The following is a 20,556-nucleotide window of genomic DNA, read 5'->3' on the forward strand; positions in this document are numbered from 1 at the left end:
GCAAACCCTAAGATTTTGCACTGTATTATATTATACAGCAGATTTTATGCCAAAGTTGTAAACAAGAAATTGACTGTCAGCTCTCTCTAGACAACTTGAGAGGTCTCTTCTAATATGCCCAATCCTACACCTGGAGAATTGCCTAGTGCTATAGGAATAAATAAGCACATTTAAACATTTTTTTGTATTTATACCCAGTGCCACTATCAAGTGTTTTTTTGCCACCTTTCTCCTACTAAGTAACCAGTCATACAAGAATGAAAAGGGTTTCTTAAAAGCTTCAACAGAAGCTCTCTAATAAATCCCTTAAGTCCCCTTACTCCTCCTTTAAAGGGAAGAGTTCATCCACTTTGTAAATATATCGATCTGTCAGCAGAAACTTACCACAAGTTCGGCGAATCTGGCATTGAGCTCTTCTGCTGGTGGGATTGGGACAGAAAACTCAAGGAATTGGAGGGGGTTATTGTCCTTGAGGTTGATTTCAGGGAGGTCGCTACCTCCAAAGCAACAAAGAAACCCCAACGCGTGACGATTCCTCTTCCGGGGGGCCATGATCATGGTGTATGATGCTATCTTCTGATCATGTTCTGTAGGAAAAAAACCAAAACAAAACCAACAGACATTAGATGATAAACAAGACTGTTGAATCTGTGCAGCTCTGTGCAGTTACAATGGCTGTCACTGGAGTAACAGCTGGAAGAGGACAGAAGGATCTGATACCCAAAAGAGCAAAATAAACACTCAAGCTCGAGAAGGTAGCTAGGCCTTCATATGGTATAAACATGTTCTTCCATGGCAGTGTAGAATCACTTCACCCAGTTTTTCTGAAAAGGTTTTACAAACTCAGTGGGGAATTTCCCAGCAGGTAGATTTATCAGCAGTACTCAGTAGCCAAGACTGAATGCTACCATGGAATGCTGGTATTGGCTTTTCTCTCACTACTACAATAAAGGAAAGAAACTATCAGAAGGAAAAAAGCATGTATGGGAGAATTTACCCCAAACATGTGGAAGAATCTTCCAAAGGTATCCCGTTGGACCAAAATTTAAAAAACAATGAAACAATGAAGCAGACATCAATTTTCCACCACTGCAGAGCCAGACCACCAAACATTCACTTATTCCTTCATGGCCAGGACTATCACAGTAGGACCATTTTGTCCATCCCATTTTCAAACGCACATAACTAGTTTGGGCTGCTTTGTGTATTCAGGGAAGAAACAGCACAGTGCTAATGCATGCTTTCAGATTTACATTTGAGCTGCCATATCCCACCTTGACAGGACCCAGGCTTGAGGGGCTTTGGTATCAGGAGTATAAAGGGAGGCAAAAGGAGGCCTGAAGGAGAAGCTGGGAAGTGACTGAATTCAGTACCACACAACACCGTTTGTGCGCGGCCCATCCAAACAGGAAGTCTCCTGCCAGCAGTTTGAAAGGAGGGATCTGTGCAGTGCACAGAGAGCCACATATTTTGCCCTTTTAAGGGACTTGTTGTTTGACAGCTCAGGGGCTTATTTGTTTTATATTTTTAAGGACTTCACTTTTTCACTTAATCTGCAGAATAAGCCATATCCTTAGACAGTAAATAATTAAAGCTTGTTGTGAAGCCAGTCTCCCTGGGCATAGGGCAGGGGAGCAGGAGGGAGGTGGCAGGTGAACCAAACCACAGGATGCTGGATGCTGTATCAGCAGCAACACAGCTGAGCTTTGTCATCAGAGCAGCTGCTGCCCTAACCTGCCCCACAATGCTTTGGTCTGTTTGCTTGCCAGAACAAGGCTGCTTTGAGCTTTCATAGAGACTGAGTAGCTGTGCAAGGAAAAGCACCTTCGGGACAGCAGTTGCATAGTGGGACTTCACATACAGAGCACAGCTAGAAGGTCTCCAGGGACGTTTTGTGCAGAAATTGGCATGCTCACTGAAGAAAAACCTAAGCAACAAACAACAAAAAAAATGCACAGACCATCCAAACCTCCACCCTTATGGCACCATGTGCTTGGCAGGAATCACCTGCCCTATTCTGTGCTGGGCTTAATTTATCTAGCACATTCTCTTATGTACTGGAGGGGCATCAGCTGCAACTCTCACGTAGCTGAAAGGAAACCAAGCTGGTAAAAAATACTGTCTTCTGGCATGCCCACTTTGCTTTGCTCTCTATGCCAGCTCTGCAAGGGGTGGTACATCCCAGCAGGATTCACCAGGGCAGGATGTTGCTGGCTTCAAAAGCCCATTCATAAAAACATCGGCTTCTCACTAGGAGATGCCAAAGGCCAACTTAAAACTGAACTGGTCTTTGACACAGCTTCAGTCAGCAAAACCAAAATGTTCTCAAATCTATCACAATGAAGTGCATGGCAATTTCTGTTTCCTCTCAGTAGTGGACACTTAAGAGATTCAGTTGCTAAAAGATTTCACAAGAGAGCCTCGGAAGTTAAACTTGTACACTGCAGACCATCTTCTCAAGTGTTATTACTCCAAGTGCAATGCCCTTTACGGCAATCCGGTCATGACTGAGATTAGAACCAATTACTTTGACAAAACTTTCCTTTGGAAGGAACTCAGTTCAATGAGACAAACCTGATTTACATGCAACACAAATACATTTGCATCAACTCAGTTGTAACCAAGCTCTGGCCCACTGTCTAAAGGCTTCCCCACCAACCATCAAAGGACCAGCATTCTCTAGGGCATGGACAATGAATCCTCCTTGGAAAAACTGGCTGAGCCACTGAAGTGATAGGACCATAACATTTTCCTTTATGAGCTCAGATCAAGACTTTGATAAACTTCGCCAAAAGAGGTACCTTACCAGGAAATGAGTACTATGTGAATGGATGTGAAGCTCAGCATTTTCTACAGGGTGAGTACTGCCCTGGTCTGGCTACCACAGGTTGTCCTGCACTGAAATTTCATGACTTGGCTTTCATCTTAAGCAGGTTAATCTAAGGGGTTGTCGGTCTCCAGGCTTTCTTCATCCATAATGCTGAGAAACACACAAGCTAATGTTTCTTACTGTGATTTTTTTTTACAGAATCTGCAGTTCCTTGGGATCCACACTTGTGAAACTCAAGGCTACTTAGTTTTTACTACTCTGCAAAAGCGTGCAGAGCTCACATGAACAGTAAGCTCGCTTTTGCAAAGCATCATTCCATCGCACGACTTGTACCCTTAACACTGGCAATTTCCAGATCCCTCTATAGGCAGCAGGCAAGAAATTCATACTAACATAGATGGGTAAAATAACACTTCTGTATTGCTTCAATACTGTAATTGTGTGCGTAGGTGAGGTGTCTAGATGCTGTCAAAATAAGAGCAAATGAGGACTGTTACACAGGAATCCAGCACAGGTATTTTAGAATTGAATCACTGAATGAATGAATGAGTGAGTGAATGAGTTAATGAATGAATGAAATTTCTAAGTTGGAGCACTGTCTCCCTAAAGATTAAGCCTGCCAGTTAAGTAGAAGTCCTTCAGAATCCTGTAAGTTGCATGGTTTATGCTATTTAATAACTAATTAAAACTTCTTGATTTTTGTTGGTGATCAAAAAAATAAACATTTTCTAATTATCTCCAAGTTAATAAAATTTTTCTTTCCTTTCTCTCTCTTTTGCCTTTCTTTTGTCAAGAATCAAATCTGGGAAAAATGTGCTTACAAATAATGAGGAGGGTGGGAGACAACAAAGAAAATGAAGAAAAGAGCAACATTCATTTTTCTGAGTGGTAATTGATAGCAAAGCTGACTTAAAAATTTATGAAAACAACAAAAGGTAGGGGGTTTTCTTCTAATATCTAAGCTCTATTGCCTCTCAACTTCTGGCAAGTAAAAATGAAACATGTGCAATTATGTATTTCTATATATACACTCCTGGTGAGAATCAATAGGAAATCTCTCTCTGGAGAGAATCCCACTATTACACATAACTCCCTCCCACAGCTCTTTCTCAGTTCTACTGTTTTGCCCTTTTGCACAACACAAACAAGTTGTTGTCATTTCAACAGCTAACCACACACCCGCTCCTCATAGCAATCCCTCTTCTGCTCCCCAGCCCCATCTGTGGTTCGGCTCAGGTCAGGAGTCACAGCCTGGAACTTTGCCCAAGGTCTAATTATAACAACGTCCTCTTCCTCTGACAGGGAGTACGTGTTCATTTCTAAACCATTTGGCCCAGTGAGCAAACATAATTTAGCTAATGCAATTTTTCCAAGCCTTATCAGAAGTTTTAGCCACATGGGATCAGATCCATGCTAACTGCCCACGAGGTTCCTCTTTCAATTGCTTTCTAAATTGCTTCGTTAAGTCTCGCTCTTCTCTTCATTCTCATCTCAGAGACTGTCATTTTCATGCCAACATACACTAAACAGTAAGACACATGAAACAACTGCTCTGCCAGCAGCTCTCCTGTGCAAGAGAGCTGATTATTGTAGTTTTTATCTCACTGTTCTGTCCTTCAACGCACTTAGCAGCCGGAGCATAACTGTAACTAAAATAGAGAAAACTACTTTTGTATCACCACCTTTGGAAAAAGGGAAGAAAGAGAACTCGGTGGGTCAACTAAACACACACAGTCATGCAACACCAGTTCACAACATAAGGAAGCATTAATGGTAAACACTTTCAGAGGTGAATCTTCACTGATTGTCAACAGACACACAATATCAGTGGATGTAGTCACAGCTCTCACCTGAGTGGGATGCATGGGACTAAATGTATGATGAAGAATCACTGCCCACACTATCTTATGCTAACAGGAAAGGAAACAAAGTCAATAATTTGCATTTCCCTGTAAGTTATCTATCTTTCTCTGTGGCAGGATAAAACATGTAGATGTAATGTGTGATCACTGATGTAGAAAGAAATCTGAATTCAGACTGGTTTAGAATATAAACCAACTCACCCACAGCCCCCAAATCCAAGTTAAAACTCTATATTATTCAACTATTAAATAATAAACCATGAGAACTTCCTGGTATTAAAACAGCTCCCTACATCGTCACTTATTGATGATGAAATGAAGAAAAGAAGCACCATGCTCAAAACTGTCTGAATATACACACTGGATACAGAGAAAGAGCTTTCTACTGATCCTATGCTCGGTTCCCTGGACCACGTTGCTTCTTCAGTACACAGACAGTGGAATGATGATCTTCGTGGCATGTTCCATTACCATGGGAATTTTCCATGGCTGTCACATGTAATGTGACAGATGTCAGGTGCACTATATGGCAATTGCTGCATGGGGGATGGGGAAAGGAAGCAGACAAACAATCCATTTGTTGCATGTTTAACAGTAACCCAGCTCTTTTGGTTTGGATTTGTCACCGTACTAAGGAGCCTCCTGGTCTCCAGCTCACAAAACAGCAATTAAAAAAACATTTAAAACCCACAAAGTTAAAACCTTGTTTTTCAGGGAAGGTAAGGCTTCTTGAAGATCACACCTGCCTGCTATGGTGGACAGGAAGGCATCGGACCCAAAACAGATCAACACATCACTTGAAGTGATCTGGAAACAAGCAGGGTCCTGTGCAGCAGTGGCTACTCAATGCCAATTAGCCATGGCCCACACTTAACAGTTCCACCACAGGAGAGAGGGCAGGTCAAATCATGCTGTGCATTTTGAAGCCAGTTCACAGATTTTTCTTTCCACAACACATCAAAACAAGAGTGCAGAGCTCTTGGTATTTATGAGGACTTTGCAAGACAGTCCAGGAAGTCACGTCTGGTTTGTTTTACACACCTGCCCATTAAAACTGAGATGGTTGATAATTTCAAAGCATTCCACAGACCTAAAGATTGTCTGTTATTACATACATAGTATTATATATATTCATATTTATTTAATTTTTATTCATTTATTTGCCTCAGAAATAAGTTCTGAGATACGAGAAAAGGCAAGAACTATTTGAAGGCTGTCAGGTGTAACTATATCTATGAACTTACTTACTGCAACGTGTCTGTCAAAAATCTCTTTACTTTAATACTTTAAGGATGCTCAGGATGTGCTGGGTGACTAATGACCACTAATGCTAGTCTACTAATGCCCACAAATCCACTACATCTCACCTGATACCAACTTATCAACACCCAACAACAACAAAAAGCTAAAGAACTGTAAGAGACTTCTCTTCTGAAATTCTAATTTGTAACACTTTCTCTGTCTTCACCTAAGAATGAGGGAAAAAATAACTCTACAGAAAAATTAACTAACAAAACCAAAAACCAAACAAAAGAAAACAGGAAAAAATATGCCTGCAGGTTCCTTGTGTTCCTCCTAATCATTAATCTATCTAAATTGTATTCATAGGAAAAAAAATTAAAAATAACAAAATACAAGATTCAAAATACAAAGTGAAAAGAGCAACAAAGCAGTTAAAGTCAGTGTCATGAATCTGGCTAGTAATAGTTAAATGCTTCTTTATACCTTTTTTCCACCCCTTAATGAAGTACAGATTAATAATTTTCTACACTTAACTGAGCTGACCAAATAATCCATTCACTGTTTTACTTGCTAAGAAGTTTTTTGTTTGTTTGTTTGTTTGCAAATGCATTAGTTTCGTATTAACTATGACTTCACACAGAAAAGGGAACAGTCAAAACTAATCCGTCCTCCTAGACACCAAATGCTGAGTCTTAATTACATCCTTGCATCTCATTTATACACAAGTAATCTATGGATCCTTAACATTTCTAAATGGCTATGAGATCACCACAGCTTAGACTGCAAACAAAACAAGTAAAATTCACACCTTAACTGTTAATCCAAGGTAAGCATGTTCTTCATCTCCTCAGTGTCTGATTGTACCACAAATTTGCATCCTAATTTGTCAATTCCACACTTAGGCATGCTTGCCAGCAATTCAAACCACCATGGTGGTGGAATGAACAGGATTGCACACTGCGTAAATATAATCACCCTTTCTGGTTTGAGTAGAGTCGTCTGGAGTCCTGTCCTTCTCTCCCTGCCCCCCTCAATGTTACTTCTTGGTTCTCTGGTGTTGCAGCACTGCAGTCTCAGTAGCATTTACAGATACCCTCCCTTTCCCTCTCAGTCAGAAAGTCACTGCTACCAAGATCAATTATCTTGCCTTCTTCACCATGACCCACATTTGTTGTGTTCATATATGTCACAAAAGATTACCCATTCCCTTCTATTAAGAAAAAAAAGGTGCTCCTTTGTAGTCTTAGTTCTCCCTTTCCTTCTTTTCTACCAGTTTTATTTTTATTCTCTAGTTTTTCACTGTTTCATTGCAAGATCTCCTTTTTTTCCATGACAACTCTTAGAATTGAAATGGCTTCCTGTAGCCACTTCCTATGCCTCACACTATAAAACCTTTTTTTTTTAAAGCAGATATTGAAGAGAAAAATACTTCTTAAGAGACACCTACTGCATGACACAAGCTGCAAAGACTGTGCCACACTTTGTTTATGTTTTATTTTTGTTGTATTTTACTTTATTGTCCTAGCTGTGCCACTGAGGTTGTAGGTTCTTCAGTGCAGGGTCTTACTCACCTGCTTAAACCAGTGCCAAACAGACTGTGATACTATACAAACAGAAATAAAAGAAGTAGACCAGCAAAAAGGTAATCACCTGGCTGGAATCTGGCCAGGACACAACAGGTTCACCCCCCAGTAATGATGCTGCTGTAGAGACAGCATTTAGCAGTGTCCATGAATCAAGCATGGATAAATTCGTCCTTTATGAAATAATGGAATTTATTCAGTGATTTCCTCCACCACAACATTAGCTTCACTACATGGGTTGGTTTATTATGTCACTGCTCATCAAATTGCTGTGGCTGTAAGAGCCAATGGGAAATACACTGCATAAAAAAAATACGAAAAAAATCTCATAAACCCCACAGATGGCACCCCAAAACCCAGTTCTGACTAAGGATAAGACCATGCAGCAGCAAGAACTTTCAAACAGTCTCTACAATTCCCAGATTCTACTTTTGAAATAATTCAGATCCTAAAAATATTATTTTTAAGGCTTGACAAAATTATATTGTAATTCTAGGGCCATGATTCCATGACCAGGCTATAATCCTAGTTTGTGTGTGTGCTACTCAACAGAGTGGGTCTGAACTTCCTTTTCTAGAAGCTACAGATCTAGAGAGCAGAACCCAAGTTAGACTCTCAATTTTCTCTACTTTCTTTTGGTGATGGGTAGAATCCAGCGATGCAATTTCACAGAAAAAAAGTACCTTGGGAGTTGGAGTGCAAGATGAAGCCTTTATTCAATATAAGAAATCATAGACTGAATATTAAATAGATCATGGTAACATTGGTTAAGCAGACATACGAACTGACAGCCAGAACCAGCACGTCACTTCTTCAGCTTCAATGCAAAAGACGACTATTTTCCTCTACAGGAAGATGAAGTCCTGTGCCTTTTACAGGTCTTACGGTATGAAATATCTTTAAAATCATTGTATGACACTGACTAATCAGTAATGTCTGTCAGTTCTATCCATAAGACCAGGTCCCAAGGATGAAACATCCATACCCCAGAGCAACATTTTTGATCACCTCAGGAAAAAAGCCAAGGATTGAGTGATCTGTAGAACTAGGTGTCCCACTCTATCCTCTATGCCATAAGATCAGGAATACTAGTAAAGCAGATTAGTACTTTAGGTTAGTACTAAAGCTGGGTCTAGGAACTTAAAATCTCTCCAATATTTCTATTGGGAAGAGTGGGGTTTAGTTACAAAGGAAGTCAATCCAGAATTTCCCAGTAGCACTAATAACTGCCATGTTCAGAAGAATGAACACACAAAACCCTATTACTAAGAGCGTCCCTGTCTTGTTTGAGTCATTGTAATTTTTCCATTCTGTCATTGCCCAATTATTTCCAGACATGATGTAACTATTTTGCCAAGGGATTTGGGAGTCAAAATGTTACCGTTGTTGTCATCGTTATCCTGGGTGCTTGAATTTTCCAGACAAAATAAGCAGCTGAGGGCATTAGAGTGCCTCTACTGAGAGAGAAATACTCTGTAAGAACTGCCAGGGCGGTCCAAGAAAAACAACAAATGGTAAAGGTCCAGTTACACCCCCCCAAACTCCTGCTTATTTCCCTGTGAAATGCTGTTTTCTTATTCACACAATTAGTAGAATAAAATTTCATCTGTTGTCTGATGTCATCATAGCATAAAAAAGATTGATTTCCATTCTAACACTCTGATCAGGGTCACTATGGGACATTAAAATTCAACTTGACTGGAAATATGCTTTGATTATAACCACTGGAAACTAACCACAGATGTAGGTGTACAAGTGCTGTCTTCACTATTGATAGGTAAATCAATTACCTGCACTGGTAAAATTTTCCTAAACTTCACACTCTGGAAAAAGCAATTGTCTTTACAGCAAATGGGTATAAATGGGAAAAAACTCAACAGAGAGACCATTTGGACTTTTACCTGTTTTTTATGGATGGCACTGAATCTCTTCAAAACTAGTGTTGATCAATGCCACCTGGGAAAGCCAGGTTCCAGGCTGCAGAGCTGCCACTTTCCTGCTTAGTGGCCCAGACAAAGCACAGTGTGCTTCTACATGTCCCTTCAAACCCATACATAAAAAAAAAAAATGATGGCTCTCAGTTCAGTTCCATAGACTGAAGAGCGACCGATGCGGACAAGAGTTAAAAGCCTTCTTTAGTGATTCACTAATGGAAGAAACAGCCACTAGATGCATTCACTAAGGGAACAGGTCTCAGGGTTTTTATGCTCACTCCATCTTGGAGATGGTTCCTATTGGCCAAGACACAGACAGAATCAAAATGTCATTGATTTTAAATACCTATTTTTTTAAAGTACTCAGATTGCAGAGTTGTCAATTTGGCACCATAAATAAATTCCTTGTAGAAAACCAAGTTAAGAAAAGGTCATATACGGCATTTTATTCCAGCATTTTTATTTTTGTTCAACATTCTGACCAGGGATACTCTGGGTTCAATGCCCTGAAACCTCAACATTACGCAAGTAGGTTTGAACTCCAAGCCAGAAGCTTGGTGAAACTGCTGAACTTTTAACCTAACAAGTCTTCATGAAGAATGGATATTTGGAAAGAGTTTTGCTCAAAGATTTTGTGTTGTTTCTGTGTGTATTTTTAAGTGTCATCCAGCTAAAATATATTTTCTGGCTGCTGCAGTATTTTCAGGAGGAGATTTTACACCAGCACTGAAGGCTGGTTTCAGAGCCGTGATGTACTGCTTTAGGTTTTGGGGCTGTTGAGTGTTTCATTGCATTAAAGTGAACAAGGCCTCCTCCATATTTTGGTCAAATTTTACAGATCTGATGCTTTGAGTGACACAGGTAGTGATCAGTTATTAGAGTCTGAAAAGAAAGCAGTACCTAAAACCAGCCACCTTCTTTGCATGGTCAGTGGGTGCTCTGGCCAAAAGCATTACGTAGAAAAGAGTGCAGTAAAAGGAGGGACAGGGAGACCCCACCTAAAAAGCACAAATGTGAGGTTCTTCTCTACAAAGCCATGCCAATCCATGTGGTCTAGAGCACTTGGTACACAAGGGTGTGGTGCCTGTGCCGATTGCCAACACTCCCTCCTGCCATCCTTGAACTGCCAATAGCTAGTTCTAGTCTCCCAGATTCTCATGGAAAGAGGTCATGTCCACATCAAGGCCCTTTAAGGCTCATAATTAAGAAAATTTTAAGTTCTGAAGCATATCTAGGGAAGACTTTCTAGAATTGTAACTGACCTTTAACACACTGTCCTTTCCCAAGGATAGGGCATTTTTAAATGTATGCTCAGATACCTGAAGAAAACTGTGGAGAAGCTCCACCAAATGTTCAGGTAGTCATCTCCAGACTTCTAAGTGTCTACAAGTCAACAGCCTGCCTGAAAATACAGCAAGTTCTTTCAGCTTCTGAGCCCAACCTACTTGTAGCTTGTTGGCAAAGCTTGGAGCACGCTCCACAAAAAAACAGATTGCAGTATAAAATTTCCTCAGCTCCCACCACAGCTGCACACAACTGGAAAAAAACCTCTAAAAATCCAACAAAACAACCAACCCTGCTTCTAAACCACCACTTGATCTGGATTCATAGTCCTCAGACATGATTCAAAATGAAGGCCCATTGTATACAAATAGAAGAGAAATCTACCCTCTATGAGAGAAGGAACACGTTTATCCCCTGAGGGCCGCAAATGTTATTGTGTCCAGTGATGCATATCTTTGCAGAACACGTACCAATATCACTGCTTGTTGTCTCTAATTTTGTACAGTACTGACATATTTGATAGGTTGTACAGGGTTTTATCCGAATCATCACCTGATGCAGGTTTTTTTGCCTCACCCTTTGGAAAGGGTGTATTTAAAACTTACTTAAATCAATCATTTTTGCTCATTTTATAGCTTAAATTTATGGATGAAATACATACAAATAAAGACAGTAAGCAGTCATACATTGGCTTGTAAAAGTTGAAATCTTGACTCTGCTGCCCTGGTCATATGCAAGAACATGTCCCACTGCAAGAAAGGCTGAAATTGCTGTTATCCCCATTTTCTACTAACTGAACAAGAGCCACAGCCAACCAGTACCAAAATCTTTCCAGTAACAAGAAGCAGCAGCACTTGCCCCTTCGCCTGCGCAGAAACCCATCTGAACAAGGAAACAAACTCAATTTTCATAAAACCTTTGCCAGCAAAATAAGAGGGAACTGCAAAATGTCAGAAGCTCTGAAACATCAAGACAAACTATATATTTGGTCTGGGTGGCAAATCCAAGAAGAAAAGCTTTATATGTAACCCAACAATTTGCACATAAGCTGACAGCCTATCACTAAATTTTAACTATTGGCTGTTGGACCAGTAAATGCAAGATGAAAATGGCACTAATACCATGGGATCCTCATGTTTTACTTCCTCCGCTTCTCCCAGTCATTCATATTACAAGCAAAGGGTCTCTCACACTACAGTAGTGAATGCTTAAAACAGATAAAATTGTACAGAGAAGTGTATCCATCTCCAAATCTCTGAAAAGATAAACCAGCAGATGTATAAAGCAAACACTGAGTCCATATCAATGAGATACTCTTCTGGGTGAACTCTTCCCTAGTGCTTGTTCTGTCCATACCCTAATGTCAAACACAGCCTGTAAGAAGCATGGCTACTGCCCAGGAAATGCTCTTACTGCTGGGTTTACAGTGTCATCAGCTATTAATCACAAAAAGCTCCACTGGGATAATCCAGAATTAAACAAATTAAGAAATGCATGTCTTAGAGAGGGGAGTTGGTGTGGGAAGTAATTTTAAGGAACACTGTTTTGTTTGCAAGAATAAAAACAGTTCTTTAGACAGGAGTGAGTCCACAAGGTCTTACACTATCCTGTTCATGCTGAGATCTCAAACACAGCATTTGTTTTTTTCTCCATTTTTAGGAGGTCATGCATGATAAGGAAACAATTCATCTCCTACAGGGCCTACTAATAGCAGCATTAACTCTCAATTCCCACAGCACATTTCACATCCATATCAATATTGTGGGACACATTTCCTGTATCTACCAGAATACTCCTACAGTAAGAGTTCACCTCCAGTTAAATTGCAATATTCTGATGACATGGTGAACACTTCACAATCATCAGATCCCAGCACGTGACCACCAAGTCGTCCATTTCCCTGAAAGCTGTTCATAGTAGAAGTGCCCTTTAAAGAGTGATTTTCATAGCACCTCAGAAACCTCCGTGTGAAAGAGGATGTCCAAATGAAAACAAAACAAAACCCCAAACCCCACTTTAATGCTGTGACTTGACCTAGAGGAGGAGTTCTATCTTGTTCATTTGATGGAGAGAAACCAACACTTAGAGTATCTTGGAAATGAGCTCTCTCTATGCCTTCTAACCGACGCTCCAGACCAAAAAAAGCATTTCTCTAAGTTGGAGGGAGTGCCTCTAAGGACCAAAATTTGAGCTTGAGTTACTAAATAACTGAAGAGAGGGGAAACCACTTATCAGGGGATATAGAGCAAAAGGCAAGAGGAAAGATCAGCTTTCTAGCTGGAAGGATGCTGTGCTCTGTGGGTGTACTATAGCAAGTTGCATGCTGTGGAAGGACCTTGGTGTGGAGGTAATGCCAGTGGGTCAATGAGCCAACAGTTCAGTCAAGAAAATAAATTTATGTCTTTGTACTCGGTTCTTCAAATATTTAGGCTGAGGTTACTCCAGAGGAAATCTCTTTCTTTTTTTATCAGATACTAAGGGGTTTATATTGCATAAAACGAAGTATTTCAGACATTTCTTTGCTAGGGAATCCCCCAAAAATCATATTTATGCAGGCAAAGTCAGCAGAAATAGAAAGAAAAAGGTAAAAAAAAAGAAAAAAGAGAAGCATTTTATCCTTCTCTTCAGAAAGACTTTCAAAGGCATACTCAAAAATCTGTCCATCCTATCAAGGCAGTAATTTCATCTTATCAAGGCAGTAAAAAGGGTGAATATACTATTCAAATTAGGTTATGGAGACTTCACAAGAGCCTTTCATTCCTCAGATGAGTGAAGAACATACACTCCCCTATATAATTTCCTCTTCATGGGTGTAACAGATTCCTGTTAATTCTGATGGAAACACATAACCTTGTAGAACAAGAGATCGACTCTTCCAAGCAGAACTCAGACTCAGTTAATTTCTGGTGAAATGGCTCTTACTGAAATTGTGCCAGAGAGGCACCTGAGATTTATTTTTTTTTAGCCTCCCAAAATATTTTTTCTCCTCCAAAGGCCTTTTGAGTTGAATTTAGCAAAGTCAATCCGAAGCATCCAGAGCATCTAAATCATCATTTCCTGACTCCTGAGGAATGTATTCCAAGTCATATACAAACTTCAATAGGGGCCAGTTTTTAACTTTAGTCCTAACTCTGAAAGTCTCCCGACTAGAGATTCAGAAAAGCAATGTATTCTATATGTCAGTAGCAGTTTTATGTTTCAGCTGTACTTCCATGTTTTCCCTTAAATTTTCCTTACGCAGGAGTACTTCTCCATGCTCTGTGTAACAGCTCAACTAGTTTGCCCCAAATTAGAAGGAGAATGAGAGCAGGCTGGTCACTCCTTCTGGCACCACTAAGCAGAAGCTGCTCTAGAGATGTGCGCAGTCAAAGCTTTTCTCTCTTGGCCCTGAGCAGAGCTTCTGCACCTGCACCAGCCAGTGCCAGAGTGCAGAGTTGAGCATCATGGACTGCTCTGCAACAACCTTCAGCTCCCTGCATTCTGCACTGCCACCACCACCGCCAGCAAAGACCTAGATGTGGGTTTCCAGCCTATCACAGAGCAGTAGCAGATAAGCAGCACCTGCTCTGGAGAGGATAACTAACACAAGACACATAGGAGAAAACAGTCTTTCCTCCCCCTCCATGAAGGGAAGGGTTGTTGGGATATGTCACTGTTCTGAATGCCTCTTAGTTGGCTTCAAAGAAACCAACAGTTATTTATGTTATTTTCTTCCTTCTATTCATAGATTGTCTTCACTAGCTATAGCTTTGGTTCTCAGCTGCCTATCACTTCTGAGACGACCCCATGGAAGTAAGATAATGCCAGCACACTAACATTCAGGAGCTGCTCAACAGCCTTATCAGATGTTTAGCATCAGCCATCCACAAACAATACGCAGGCATTCCTAACCCAAGGCACTCTCAGACTACTGGTGAATAGTTAAACAATGTCCTCCCATTCTACTGGTTGATTGAGGTCTCACAAGTAACTCATGAATAACCATGTTAAAAATAGATAGCACTATTGGATAGTAGAACATATACTTTATCTTCAACTATCGAAATATGAGTCAAAATTCTAAGCTTCTTCCACTCTTTTGGTAACATATCCCTAGTTTTCAGTACAAGGCATTTCTTCACAGTAAATGCACTCAGGCTTTCAAAACCAAACACACACCACCCCCAGTGCAGTTCTAAAAGAGTCAAATACACAATTTCCATGCAAGTCTTCCTCTTTCAAACCTCACTGACTGCCATTGTAGCAAAATTTTCCACCTTAGTTCAAGCTCTCTGTCCCTTCTAAATAAAGCAACTCAGAAATATTCAGTTAGAAGAAATTCTCTCCCACTAGTTTTATTAGAACATTGAGAACACAGGTTTCTGCAACACTTATTTCCTATCTTCTTCTAGCCAAGGAAGCACTTCAGTAAGCAGATTTAAAGATAGAGGGCCTAAAACAAAGCTTTATTATATTTTATATATATATATATATATATATATACACATTAACAAAGAAGTTGCAAAAAAAACCAACAAAAAGGGAAAATAAACCAACAGGAAAAACAACCACCTTAGTTCAAGCTCTCTGTCCCTTCTAAATAAAGCAACTCAGAAATATTCAGTTAGAAGAAATTCTCTCCCACTAGTTTTATTAGAACATTGAGAACACAGGTTTCTGCAACACTTATTTCCTATCTTCTTCTAGACAAGGAAGCACTTCAGTAAGCAGATTTAAAGATAGAGGGCCTAAAACAAAGCTTTATTATAGTTCATATATATATATATATATATATATATATATATTTCTCTCACTTAGTTGTTCTCGTTCCCACCATCAGGCAGACCCAAAAGCCCACAATGTTTTGAGAAACACACCAAAAGTAGCTCAGGATGTAAGTATGAAAACATGTACAGCAAGTTTATTTTATGCTGGTCTGTTTCATGGCTCTCCTCCAGCATTTTGGATGCACAACCCCACTAGGGTCACAGTGCTAAAATTTTCCTTAAACAAGTCCATCTCAAAGGTCCAGGCCTCTTGTTTCCTTTCCACACCACCTGCATCTCAGCACTCCTTAAAGAAAATAGAATTTATCCAGTGCAGAAAAGAATAATGATGTGTATGTACATCCCTCTCTACTGAATCCTCTCCTGCTTGGCCGTTTTCCACCTTCCTTCATCAGTGCAGTTTCCCAAGTACTCCCAAGTGGGGAGGGGATCTATGCAAGGCTGCTAAGGTGACTAACTGCTTTAGCTCATAAGATCCAAAAGTTGGTGGGATTGAAACTTGAGAGTTTTGAAAAAAGTTCAGCAGAATAGCTGGAGCATCTTGGAGTCCTCAAAGCCTGAGTTAGATGAGACAAAGGTCAGGGTTCTTTCAAGTATTACATCCCCCACAGAGCCCCATCTCACAAGGCTCCAATGCTTCAATCCATGTTTTTCCATTAACAGGACATTAAAATCCCAAACAACACATTTTATTCTGTCCATGTCTGAAAGGTATCAAAATTTACAAGTCCACATTCTTTTACCAGGTAGTAGAAGCCAACCTCTATGAAATACATGGAAGAAATGGGGCTGGGGGAGGGAAGAGGAAGGTTGAAGGGAAGATAAATAATTAAAACATTGCCTTCAGCCTCACTGAAGGAAATTTATGTGTCTGTCCTTCTCAAAAAACAGTGCTTCTTTCACACACTTATAGAGAGTTTTTTCTTTGCAAACACTCCAAAACTAAAACCAAACAACTTCCAAATTAACAGTAAGGATCTGACAAGCTTTCTTTAAGATGGCAGGTTTTCTTTAAGAGGCAAACCAAACAACTCTTGGAGCAGGGTAGCAGCTGGGTGAGCCATGACCCAGTTTTCATTCAGAAGCAGATAAACGAGCTCTGAGCAAATGGTAGAGGGAAAAAAAAAGGAGAGGAAGAAACAGAAAGTGCGAAGCAACCAGTCAAAATATCCCCTTTTAGAAAAAGATGAAGTTGCCATCTGCAAGAGGGATTAAAGGGGACACTTAGAACCAATGTGTACTACCAAGAATCCCTTTGAAGGAAGACCCAACTTCCTGGCTCCAGAAGCCACACGCTGAAAACTTTTATATGGTCAAAAGCCAAGAGACACACACCACACACCTTGTGAAGCTGAGGAAAGGGAAAGCACTAGGAAGTGGTTTGCAGTCTAGATGTAACAATACATACTCATGACTCTTGCTGCTCCTTTTGAGATAAGGCTGGGCCAGGCAGGTAGCCAGCTCTTAAGAAAATGCTGCAATACCAATCTCAGCAGTTGAAAGGAGCCTCTCAAGAGTGTCTGATCGAGTCTCCTTGCTCAAGCAGGGTGCTAGGGCAAATTGCTAGGGACCAGTGTTCAGACACCCCCACAGGAAAAAAGTTCCCTGTGTTCAGATGGAGCTTCCAGGGCTTCGATTTATGCTCATTGCCTCATTCTGTCACTGGGCACCGCTGAAAAGAGTCCACATTTCTGAAGCAAAGAGCCAAATTTCTCAAAAGGCCTCTTACCAGATAAGCCCTCTTACCAACATTTACAGCTCTGTATAATTGTTTCGGGAATTTATCCCTGTGTACAGATCTAGACTGCGTGCATGACAACAGAATATTGCAGAAATTCTCTCTTGTGCCAATGTCTGCTAATGACAGACACGAACAAGCTGCAGAACAAAGAACCATGCATAGAAGAGATGTGTTAAAAATAAAAATACCAGCAACATTTTCCCATAGGCAAACTCATTATATGTTCTCACAGCACAAAAATTCACAGACAGGGTGTCAGTCAGCCAAAAAAGAGACTCCTCATATCTGTAGAAGGTCTTCACAAATTGTTACTGCACTGCCCATCCTTTCTCAAAGTGAAATATTAATGACAGCACAATTTTGTGATTAACATTAAAAGTTGTGACTCTCCAAACAATTTAATAGAAGTAGAAGCAGCCTTAAAGCAAAGCTCTTGACTGGTAACACTTATCGAACTACTGTTTCCCAGTTCTAGTCCTATCCACAACATAGACCCTGTCTCTGCATTAGCACAGGCAGTGGCAGTGACAAACACAGTGGACTTGTACACCTACTGGTTCCCATACCAGGTAAGGTAATAGCCATTGCTGTTGCACCAGCCTGCTTCAAGACATTCCTTGGACATTCTGGTCTACAATCTTATTACTCCCCTACTTGAGAATAAATCTTTGTAACTGGTGATGATCCAAGCAAAACAAAAAAAAAAAAATTCTTCTGTTTGATTTGAATTCTCCAGAAGCTTAGGGCTTTACAGAATTTTTCCCTTTGTATGTCTCAGCTGCTTCCAATGAAGTCAGCGGATGTTTGACCACTGATTTCTGTGGGAATGGCATGGGATTCTAGCCACAGCAGGACTGCTAACCACTACCACCTAGTATTTGCCCTTCAGAAGCTTTTCAGAGCAAATGCTTAGAAAGTAGTTGAATTCCATTTTTTGCAAGCAAAGCCCCAGGAAACCCCTTTTTCAGAGGTCAAGCCCTGTTCCCTGAGGCTTTGGTGCAAGCTGTCTTGGCAGGACTTCTCCTGAGCCTGTTGTGTGGAAGATAAGGAATTTGAATGATTTCCTGCTCTGCAGCATACAGCTCCCCAAACATCTGACAGTTTATGTCCCAGGGACTGTCTCCACAGAAACCTGGCTAGAGAAGCCATGATGCTGAAAGTAAGAATTATCCAGTAGCCAGCAGCTCATCTTCCCTCTTTCACACTCCCCATCCTGCACTACTTTCCAACGACATTCTCTTGCCTGTGGCTCTCCCAAAGCACACCAGCTACTACACACCTCCTCCCAGTCAGGTCTGACGGAAAGGTTATTAACTCCCACAGTGATCCACCAGTGCTACAGATAAAGCTGCTTCCTATGGCATCCTGAAATCAAACACACTCTCCTGTTCAACAAAATATCATGTGCCAAGTGAGAGTACACTTGGAGCTGACTTGCCACCCTCCTGCACTGCACACATTATCTATCAGATAAGCCTCCAGCAGAGTCCTTGCGTGAGGTCTTTTTCACACTGTTTCAAAATCAGAAGGGTTTCCCCTCAAGACAGCTTGATTTTTATCTCAGAAGTCTGAAAAAACGAGGGGAAAACCAAAAGAAACCCTTACATTTTGGGTTGTCCTAAACTGGAACTGTGTGCAACCCTACACCAGAAAAACAACGCAGCCCCCAAGGACTATGAGCCAGGTGTTCTCTCTCTTCAGGCACTCTTTACCATACAGCTGCTTGGTCTCTTCAGGACACTCACCTGCTAGACTATACCCAGGAGATGCTGTGAGTGAGAGTACTTCCAGCAAAATTGCCCAATATCCGTTGGGGCCAGGCCTATCACATGCAGTAGCTGAGCTTATCCAGCCACGTCCAAGTTTCACATATTTACTCTTTGAGGATTAAGAAGAATTTAGTACAACAGTTCTAAAGGCTGGCCTGCAGTGATGCCTGCAAAGACAGCTAGCCTGACCTCTTCAAGAAGTGTGTGGTCCTCCAAGGCATTCATTCAAAATGGGGATTAATTGAAAAGAACATCTCAATTAGTTGGTACTTTTTCCGTTCAACTGTATGCCATAAAACGAACATTTTACTATTTAGAGGACATGCAGGAAATCCTTTTCCTAAATGCACTTATCAGTCTGCTCTGCAGCCTAGCACTCTTCACCACTGTTGCTTGCAAAAAGAGAATTATACATACAATCTGCAAACTTCACTTGCCCTTTGTGCACAAGACATACATGAATTTCAATAATTAGAATTTAAAGAAACTTTGTCTCTTGCCTCAAGAACAGATTTTCACAAAATTATTTATTTTTATTTTTATGTATTTATTTATTGTCACAGCTTTCATTTCAATGAAAAACAGGAAGCAAATATCCAGAATAGTGCAGTTTATTGAACAGACCTGGTTAAAAGGAAAAAGAATTGTCTTGAAAAAGAAAAAAAGAATAATTTTGAAAGCAAGTGCAAGCTATTCTAGTGTTAGGGATGCCTTTTGAGGTATTTTTTTTAAAGAAAAGTAAAAACAAAGACATTTCCATTTTCACCAATATTTTCCCCTTCTACTGAACAAAAAAAAAATTAATACAATAAAGAAAAGAATTTAGAAAGAATCTATCAACATTGATTGCATAGCATTCAACAGCATAAAAAAAGGAGAAAGAAACAGTAACAAATAAATACATCTTTCTGGCATGATTTATCACATATTTTGAAATATCCAGCTCTCATAAGAATGTGGAAACATTCAGGAAAATCTGTGTTTTCTTCAAAATTTGGCAATTCTGAGAACAGACGTGTTCAATGAGAAAATCCCAGTGGAAAAAATTTGCATGAGACATACTGAGCTCTTTTGAAAGTCTAACCACCGGTCTCAGTAAAGGAGGTGAACACTTCCTAAGATCTAGTCTGCCTTTTGAGAACAGTTGCTCAAACAGCAAAGTCCTCTCCAACACCTGTAGGCTACCACCAGCCACAGTTCTTCAGCAACAGCCATAACTGAGCTGCTAGTTTGGCCAAGGACATGGAAGTTCTTTACCCCTGAGCTGTGTCCTCCACTCTGAACACGTAGCACAGCACACAGCAGGAGACAGAGAAAACAAGACCCATTGGGCTCATTGCCTTGTACCGCAACATACAAGTGGGAAATTAAAAGCAAATCTCTCTCTCCCTGAAATAACATGGGGAGCAACTCAGTAGCCAAGGATCCTTTCTTTCACTGAGCAGTTTTGAATGCTACAGTGCTTGGGGAGAAAAAAAATAAAACAATGTAAATACAAATACAAATGAATGCTCTAGATCAGTGATTGCCAAAGAGATGGCAGAG

At 40.4% G+C, this 20,556-nt stretch overlaps 1 protein-coding gene and 1 long non-coding RNA gene across 8 annotated transcripts in view; one reads left to right on the top strand and one right to left on the bottom strand.

The window, feature by feature from the left end:
* The window catches only part of DAAM2 (dishevelled associated activator of morphogenesis 2), a 205,353-nt gene that overhangs the window by 122,110 nt on the left and 62,687 nt on the right, over window positions 1-20,556 (bottom strand). For all 7 annotated transcript variants that reach the window (XM_017742338.1, XM_017742339.1, XM_017742340.1 and 4 more), the window contains one exon: window positions 385-587. In XM_017742338.1, the coding sequence (XP_017597827.1) occupies window positions 385-558 (174 nt within the window). In that variant the 5' untranslated portion in view covers window positions 559-587. The remainder of the gene's footprint in view (window positions 1-384; window positions 588-20,556) is intronic.
* Window positions 519-20,556, top strand: part of LOC108448636 — a 27,067-nt gene continuing 7,029 nt past the window's right edge. The window contains exons 1-2 of the long non-coding RNA XR_001864592.1: window positions 519-589; window positions 12,893-12,901. This is a non-coding gene — a long non-coding RNA (uncharacterized LOC108448636). The remainder of the gene's footprint in view (window positions 590-12,892; window positions 12,902-20,556) is intronic.

This window comes from Corvus brachyrhynchos, unplaced genomic scaffold (assembly GCF_000691975.1).
Source record: "Corvus brachyrhynchos isolate BGI_N302 unplaced genomic scaffold, ASM69197v1 scaffold188, whole genome shotgun sequence".
Lineage (NCBI taxonomy): Eukaryota > Metazoa > Chordata > Aves > Passeriformes > Corvidae > Corvus > Corvus brachyrhynchos.